Source organism: Botryllus schlosseri, chromosome 14 (genome assembly GCF_051294905.1).
Source record: "Botryllus schlosseri isolate E-star chromosome 14, Bs_hap1, whole genome shotgun sequence".
In the NCBI taxonomy this organism is placed as follows: Eukaryota; Metazoa; Chordata; class Ascidiacea; order Stolidobranchia; family Styelidae; genus Botryllus; species Botryllus schlosseri.
In genome coordinates, this window is record NC_137249.1 from 17527042 (window position 1) to 17535549 (window position 8508).

The following is an 8508-nucleotide window of genomic DNA, read 5'->3' on the forward strand; positions in this document are numbered from 1 at the left end:
AGATGCCTGACAAGATTGCGCATATCTTTATGATATCATTTAACACTTTGGCAAGTTACGAGGTTGTCATTCAATGATTATGTTATTATTTCCGTTATAGAAGTCGATTATGTACGGTACGCGGCGTGTGAGCTCTGGAATGTGCCTACCGCATATTAATAGGGTTGCCATACGTCCTCTTTTGAGAGGATTTGTCCTCTCTCTTGACCTTTCTGAAAGTGTCCTCGGAGGGCGTCAAAATGTTCTCTTTTTCAAGAATTTTGGTTAAATACAGGGCAAAATCCGACTGAGATACAGTAACGCTCCGGCGGCTATTTCGGAAGCTGAGCCGGAAAGCTGAACATTTTTTAATCAACCGACCACGAAGTGGGAAGATTTATCGTTTTTTCAGGATTTTCCCCAGATATTGCGAGTCTGAAAATTTTGGAAAAGTGTCCTATTTTCAGATTTCAAAAATATGGTAACCCTACTAGGACTGCCATACGTCCGGAATTTCTCGGACATGTTCGGAATTTCACTGCCTAAAACTCTGTAATTTTGAAAGCTTGAAGTAAGCTCATAATTATTTTCGTGAATCAACATAGACATTATTATTTGGGGCAGAATTATGCTACATGACATTTTTCTTCGTGCTGCGCGCGATTTAGTATCACATGAATTTTAATATGGGGACTACCAGCACGATGTTTAATCGCTGTGGTTCTGTATCCGATCAGCAAAACTAAATATGTGTGTGCAAGAATGTGAAAAATCAGGGTGAGATTCCTGATTGGGGATGCAGATTCCATTAGAATAAGATTTGCAAATACACAAAACCTAAAAACTTGAGTAATTGAGTTGACGTCCTGTTTCTTTTCACATTAGCAATCTTCACGCGCAGCATGCCTATTGCTTAGGCTACACCTCGCTATCTGTTCTATGTGAACGGTGTCTTACTAAAGCCTATAGACGTGGGCCGTGCAACAAGTCGACAAATATGGAGTCATAACATGAAATGTTGGCCTAGTGTAAATGCCTATTGCAGACGAAAACACCATAAAGGCCTCAAACAACGACAACGAACGCTACGAAAGTAGCTATCACATACCACAATTTAAGGTAGGCCTAGGTATGGATAGAAAATGTGCATAACATATACATCAACAGGGGAATCTATTTGCTCCGCAGCTCGTATTGGCCATCGATACTATAGAGTTCATACAAGACTGTCGGTACCCGAAATCGATAGCGCGTTTTACTGTGCTGCGATTGTCCGATTGCTAAAGAATAGAGAATGAGGCAGATTCGATTGTGCTTCACCTGCAGAATTTCATATTCCTTGGCGACTTTGAGGGGGTTCCAGTGCTCTATTATTGTTAATATTGGGATTTTCGGAATTGGTGCGACAGTAACATTTGATTGACACTGGTTCTGACGAAATCTGAGTTGTTTATGTAGAATTGCAATGTCGCAGGTGAGGCACGACCCTCCAGTGCCTCACCTGTGCCTCACCGAAAGACCCCGCGAAACCCTGCCTGTGGAAATTAGAGCTGTCATAGGCATGCTTTGAGGGGGCGTCTGCCACCGCTGATTCCCTCACCACCTTGACTATGCGGGGATGAACCGATCTTTGCCGTGAAATCCCGGTGATTGAAGTAATGGTCTTGCAATGTAGAAAGGCAGCCATTCCGTGAACGGATAATCTTTCGAAAGCCGATACCTCAAACGATATATATATTTTAAGGGTCTGGAGGGACCGCAGCAAACCTCCCCTGTAAGTGGAAATACCACAGTTTCACCCTGCGGTTGCATAGAACCCCTCTCGGGCTTCTACCAATTTCTTTTTCTCTCAAGAGATACTTATTATTTTTATTTTTATTTTTTTTTTTATTTTTTGGGAGGGTCAATCATAGTGACTTCGAAAGGTTTGCAAAACAATTTTGATGGGAAGCTGTTGGTCTAATTAAATGACAGTGAACCGTCGTTTAAAATATAAATTCCCGAAGTCTATTTCCTATCCAAGTAAACGGATTGAAACCTGGCCAGAGAATCCATATCCCTTGTGGTGTACTGTATAACCACTATTCAAGAATAAATTTACGATGAGCTGGCAGATTCAAAAGGGAGAAAACACAAATGCTCGAGAACCCCTGTCAGTCTCATACGCGCGTAAAATCGTCACACCAGATATCGAAGGTCAGGATCTCCGAAATATTTGCATAATTGATATATCTGAAGTATGGATTTGCTATAATCATCCGATGTGGATCGAACCACCGACACGATGATTATGAGATTTCGTGACAAATGCACGATCTTTGCCATAACACGGGTAGGCCTCAATGTACGATCATATGAATTGATTACTCGGTCTCAGCAATTATTCATTCAACAAGGTATGCTATTTGTCACTGCAGCTAATAGCGAATTAATGTGATTAGATCTATAAAGATTATTGCAGCATTGCAAATATCAAAGAAGCATGTATTGAGGAGACATTGAGGAACGAACACAGCCAAGTTTTGGGGAGGTGGTCATCGCGAAGTGAATCCCAAACCACACTTACTGGGGAAAAGGTGTAAACACTAGGGCATTTTTTTCGTTGCCCCCAAAAGTTCGAATTCCCCAACTGCTTCTGTTGAACGTTCTTTCTACATTCCTAGTAGAGACACACACTTTCTACCCGAGTATGCAGGAATGTATCGTTCTGTTACTGCAACAAATTTTACTTATTTCTACCATAAAGCTTGATGTAGGCTACTGGTTCATAGGTTCAGATGTCGTTAATATAAAGTTTTTTCATGCCAAACTACACTTCGTAAGGACAGACAGTTCAAACCAGGAATGACGATAAGTAGCGCAATTCTCACATTATGGGTCAAAAATTAGTCCAAATGAAAGTTTTAACGGTGTTGGTGTATTTGACTCATTCGCACCCACTACGATGGCAAATTCAGTACCATAAAGGTGTGACGCCTCAAAACATATCCTAGGGTAGGGTGTAAATCCAAGTATTGTATAAAGTTAATCAGCTGCACGCCTCTATTATTTCCAGAAAACAGTGTATATTCTATAGTATTTTCAAAATGTATGTTCAATGTATGTTCAAAACACGATAACCGGTAAACAACGCGAATTCTTTAATATTTCTTGGATTCAAACGTTTCCTTTCATCGTCAGATATTCGTCCTTTCCTTCTCTCTTCGCCCTTGTCACGTCACCACCGCGCGACACCTTCGCCATTGTTGTGTAGTAGTTCGGTTCGTTTCGGTTCTCGTCCATTAAGCTCGGTTCGGATTCGCTTCTCGCTTTTCGCTCCTCGATGGTGGCGTAACAGTGACCGTCGGTCACCTCTACGTCGCGCGTTTTCACGTCACACGCGCCGCCAACCAGCACCGTCTGAGAAGGTCTCCTACGTCGTCGCTTTGTCGCCCTCGCGCGGATTCTGAAACGGCGGTCGAGTAGTGAAGGTCTAACTCTCGATGGCGCCGACTGGCGACTCACTTTTTGAAGCTGGCGACTAGCGCGACGAGAAGAAGAATTGCGAATCCGAGCGAGGCGAGCGAGCTCACGAACAACAGGAGCGGCGCCGCCATTGTGTCGTCACCGGACGATAGAAGATGTGAAGGCTCAATTTCTATAAGATTGCATAAAGATCATAAAGGAGGACATAGGACATAGTTCAATGCAAAGCATGTCGGGTCAAGTTTGTGTCGTTTGTCCCAATCGTGGATAATCCCTGCAAACGTTTCTTTCTGCTTTCACGTTTATCGTATTCAAATCCCTACTCCATCTAACACAACTTCTGGAAATCATCACGACGATGCGCGAAAAAATTTCTATCCCATGCGCTATCAAACTGATAATGAGGAATAGAGAACACGCGGAAAATATTGCACGAAGCGCGTTTTCTTACTTGCGATCGTTTGGTTTCTGTCGTAAATCTGAGAGATTCTCTTTCGATCTTCGTGCGTGGTCGAGATCTCGTGCGCGGTTGAGATCTCGGTCGTTTGCGACAACTCTAAATGTTCAAAGCCTGTTGAGTTCATTTGTTAACTATCTCACAGTCAACCATTGTGTTATAAGAAGCAATCACGCAGTCACATTTAAGATTTAGATTTCGGCGTGAGCTTGTAAAAACGTCGGATCTATACTGAAAATTTCACTCGATTTTCATCATGCAGCTTCATTCGATCATTCATGATTCACTATGGGCGGTCTATTCGGGTCATCTAAAACGGTTGGCCCATAAAGGTGACTACAAACTGTAAAATGTCAAATGATAAGTTCACCGGCAGTGCAACCTCTTCGACAGTGCTTCTCAACCGGGGGTCCACGAAGGATTTTCAGGGGGTCCGCGAAACCTCTAAATTTGTGAAATGATTGCTAACCTTAGTATTTTTTGAACTAGGGAAAGCATGAGACAGTTTCGCTTCATAATTGCTAAAGCTTTAGGGCTTACATCATTAAAATTGTCGTCTGAGATGAAATATCCGACTGTGCAAACTCATTTTAATTGCCACATTGCTACCAGCCTGCCGATGCAAACATATCGCTGTTTAGACATGTTTTGTTAGAGTTTGTGGAAAAATGAAATGTTAGAGATAGTAAGGTCAAACAGGTTGACTTTGAAATGTTTGCAAAACATTTGGGATTTGGGTTTGTCAGTCTCGGAAAATTAGTAAACAGTCATTCGAAATAGAAATTCTGGAATGTTTTTTCCTTTTTGGAGGAATTGAAACCTCGACACGAAATCCATTTTATCCTGTGATATAACCAGTAAATAACTTAAAGATGAGATACTAGATAGAAATGGCTAGGCTTGACGTGATATTTCCATCTAAAACTTGCACCGAAAACTGTCTTCGTAAGGTTGAGACCACTGCTCTACGGCATCAACGAAATGCGATTTGTAAAAAAATTCACCTTTGTAAACTATTTTGACAATATTTTGACTTTTTTGACAAGTCAGAAAATTATCGCCGCAGTCATTACTTAATTTTCATAATTTAACCTTGGCGCGTCGGGCAGGGAATGAACCGATATCGAAGATCGAACCCCCAGATCTCGTCCTCGTCTTCGATCCCTTCCGCACGTCGCCCGTCAGACTCGTATCGAATCGTGAGCGGAAATCGGGTGAGCTTTCGAATCTCGCAGCGCGATATATCCGACAAGTTGCCGCACGAATGGGAGTTGTAGAAAACGCGGCATTGGCTGACCGGATGAATGAATAGATCACAGTCCACTTGCTCTGAAAAGAAGAAGTATAGTCACAAACGAAGCACAGCTACTAGGAATGGTGTGAACCTCTGAAAGGTTCAGGTTCATGTGAACGCGATCCTTGTTAATAGGTTCTGTGTGAACGCGAACGTGAACCTCGTGACGTCACATGACGTCATATTGCTAATTCCAGCCCTACATTTCAGTCAAGTAATTTATATTGATGTACACGAAACCTAGCGACGACTCGCGTAACATGATGCCACAATGCTGAACGGGAAACTTATTGTGTCCGGACTTATTAGCCAGTTAATTATACAAAGTAGGTGGAATATTTGAGATTGTCAAGGCGCATGCTCGTTTAGCGTTGATTTTTAATGCTTCCAGCGGCATGCATAGAGTGACCAGCAGTTGAAATGCAATAACTAAAGATAATGCTAAAATAACGTGAAAATTGTAATAGATGAAAAAAGTTCACAATGCAGAACCTGCCAAGGTTCGTTTGTGAACCTCTGAATTTCCGAGGTTCACACGCAGAATGCGAACGTGAACCTCACGCTTTCACCATGACTAACAGCTGCAGACTTGTACAAGCTGCTGGATTTAAAAAACTCGCGACTACAACTGAAAATGGAACCATATAGGCTACTTACATTTCAAAAATCACGACTAAAAGTAGAGCCAACGACCATTATTAACGAGCAACTGTGTAACTAAACCGAATCCCGAAGCACCTCATAAATCGTATACGTGTTACATATGAACATCGGCACAAGTTTGAAATGGCTACACCGCCGTTAGCGACAAACGACGACACGTGCTCTGCAACTTCTGCAACTTGCTAAAAGTATGAGCCCGACTAAATCTACGTTATTAAACTGTTTACTTGAGTACCCGTGATCCTGTTCTAGTTCCAATTGAAGTACTTTTGGCATTGCATGAAAATTGCTGCTTGCACTTGTAACTGATCGGAAATGTAAGGAATTAATTCTACTTGAGTAGCAACTGGGACTAGTTTGACGACCTCAACTTCTACATGAAAACCTCTGTCTTAATGAAATGGCGTATTTTAATGGACCCGGATGATACCCACCTTCATCAATGGTCAAGTTGTAGGAGCCGAGACAGACTCTTTCTTTTGAATTCCAGTGAAATAACTTCAGATGCTTGATCTGCAACTCCAACGCGTAGCTCCGCCAGTCGCGCGATTCGAACTTCCAACTCGAATTGTCTTCCGAACCGAACTCGGCGAGAAAATTGCTCGATCTGATGGAGCCGCTGCCTCGATAAATTTCGGTCGACGCATGAACTGGGACCTCAGACCCCAAGGATTCTGCCGCTGTAAACATACGTCACGAGCTTTGAAAGCACGGGATGAGGCAGAACGGCGTCTAGCAACCAGACTAATTAGATCGGTGTTTCCGAATTCTTTTGACTCATCAACCCCTTATCAAGCTCGACATATATTTATTTCCTGAAAGTTACAATTTTTCAGTAAAGAATTACTTCTACTTTTACGCTGTACACAAGTGAGTTTTATCGGCTTGTTTCACTTATTCAAGTAGATTTCTTCTATTTGTTTCAATTATCCAAGAAGTTCGGTTAGTGTACTACTCGTAGTTTAACAGTTGCTCAGATACTAAATTTTGTCCACTTCATACTGTAGTAAAGTAGTTTTTGAATGCACGTTGACAACGCCTTGCTACGAAGCGGAGGGAATTTATAAATAAGTTTAATAGGCGTAAATGCGAAACAAATTAACCCGATTTGATCCCTGTCACCTTTCGATGAAATGAGTCGAGTATTCAGCTGCTTTAATATCTACAGACATCGATTATAAATACGTTGAACTCGGCAAGTATCTAGACCACGGAGCCGCGTCAAAATACTCGAGACAGGCTACTTATAATGAAAACATAAAGGCAGCTAGCCTACCTCTGGATCTCACCATCCAGCAAATTCAAAGGCATGCACAATGCACATTGTGGAGAGACTTTTATAGTTTCTATATAGGGTATTTTAGCATTGATAGACGCAGATTGGCGAGTGTTTCTATGCTTTCATTTTAATCGGAATGTAATGTCTGGGTTTACTGAAAATGTTGCAGGATAACCAGATCGTGCGAAACGAGCCAAGCTCGGTGTACAGATATTTGTCACACACATGCTTATGGGATAGAACTCTGATTTGATATTAAGTGAACTTGAAACTTGCTATATTTCAAATTAGGAATTGAAATCAATTTCAAAGTTTTTGCGAAGTAAGTAAGTCGTTCTTATTCTAATGTAATATTTAAAAGCTGAACATTCCAAGTTGTCTAACTCTTACGAACTCACCTAACCAAAGAATTGCGATCCACTTCATTTCTAGTCCTGCTGCCAGTTCGCGTGAATAATACTTCTGGTGGCTTGCGTTCAAGATGATTGCAACGCGTTCATAGTTTTAGCAGTCCGTATAGTACACGACTGTCGCACAGAGGACAATATCTCTTTGTGCCTTCTAGGTTGACTCAGCATTGAGCTGCCAGAATGCAACCTGCCTCTGTTATAGGCTGTAGTATAAAGTCTGTAGCAGATCCATTTGGAATTCTAGAGACGATATGCAATTTTAAGCCGGTGACGTCATATTTTGGTGATACGATTGATTGGGATTGATTCCCCGTCAGTGTTGACAATAACGAGTGCCAGCCGAAAATGTCCGGGTCCATTTCAATATCAATATACGATTCAATTGTATATTGGAGGTCTGTACCTCCAAGAAGCTTTTCCAGTAACAATTTTGCAAAATATTTTATTTGGGATAGAGTTCCAATGCTTTACGATTAAATCATTCTTCGATGGACGGCATACGTGGTTTTTACCCTACCAACGAATGCAAATAGACTGGAATGAACACCCAATTCGTGCTGAGCCCGACACCCTATAACCGCGAACCGGAATACAATACTAAATAGCATTTATGTTCGAATATATTAATACAATATTGATACATCGCTTTCAGACTACAAAATAGTTATTATATTCCTAATGCCGAATTCAAGTCTCAAGAAAGCGGGATGAAATTGTTGGGAATTTCGATTCTTTGACCGACCTATTATCCGGCTTCAGTTCAAAATGACAGCATCACGATCACAGACATAGCAGTCCGCGTACTGTTACGCGGTAGTCGCGCACAAGATAATCTCTCTTTGTGCGTTCTAGTTTGACTCATCGTCACTAATCACTGAATGCAATGGAATCTGAACCATTGAACGCGTTGAGTTGAAACGAGTGCAACTCTAAAATGCACGTTTCGCTGATTGCGAACTGC

The 8508-nt window shown here is 41.7% G+C and overlaps 1 protein-coding gene across 1 annotated transcript; it reads right to left on the reverse strand.

The window, feature by feature from the left end:
• Positions 1–3022: 3022 nt before the first annotated feature.
• Positions 3023–7723, reverse strand: LOC145456154 (uncharacterized). Its single transcript, XM_080334214.1, has 6 exons — positions 7536–7723; positions 6293–6538; positions 4994–5230; positions 3896–4000; positions 3484–3616; positions 3023–3424 (listed from the first exon to the last, which is right to left on the reverse strand). Exons 1-6 carry the CDS (start codon positions 7561–7563, stop codon positions 3136–3138), a joined length of 1038 nt encoding a protein of 345 aa, XP_080190340.1. The 5' UTR covers positions 7564–7723; the 3' UTR covers positions 3023–3135.
• Positions 7724–8508: the final 785 nt, after the last annotated feature.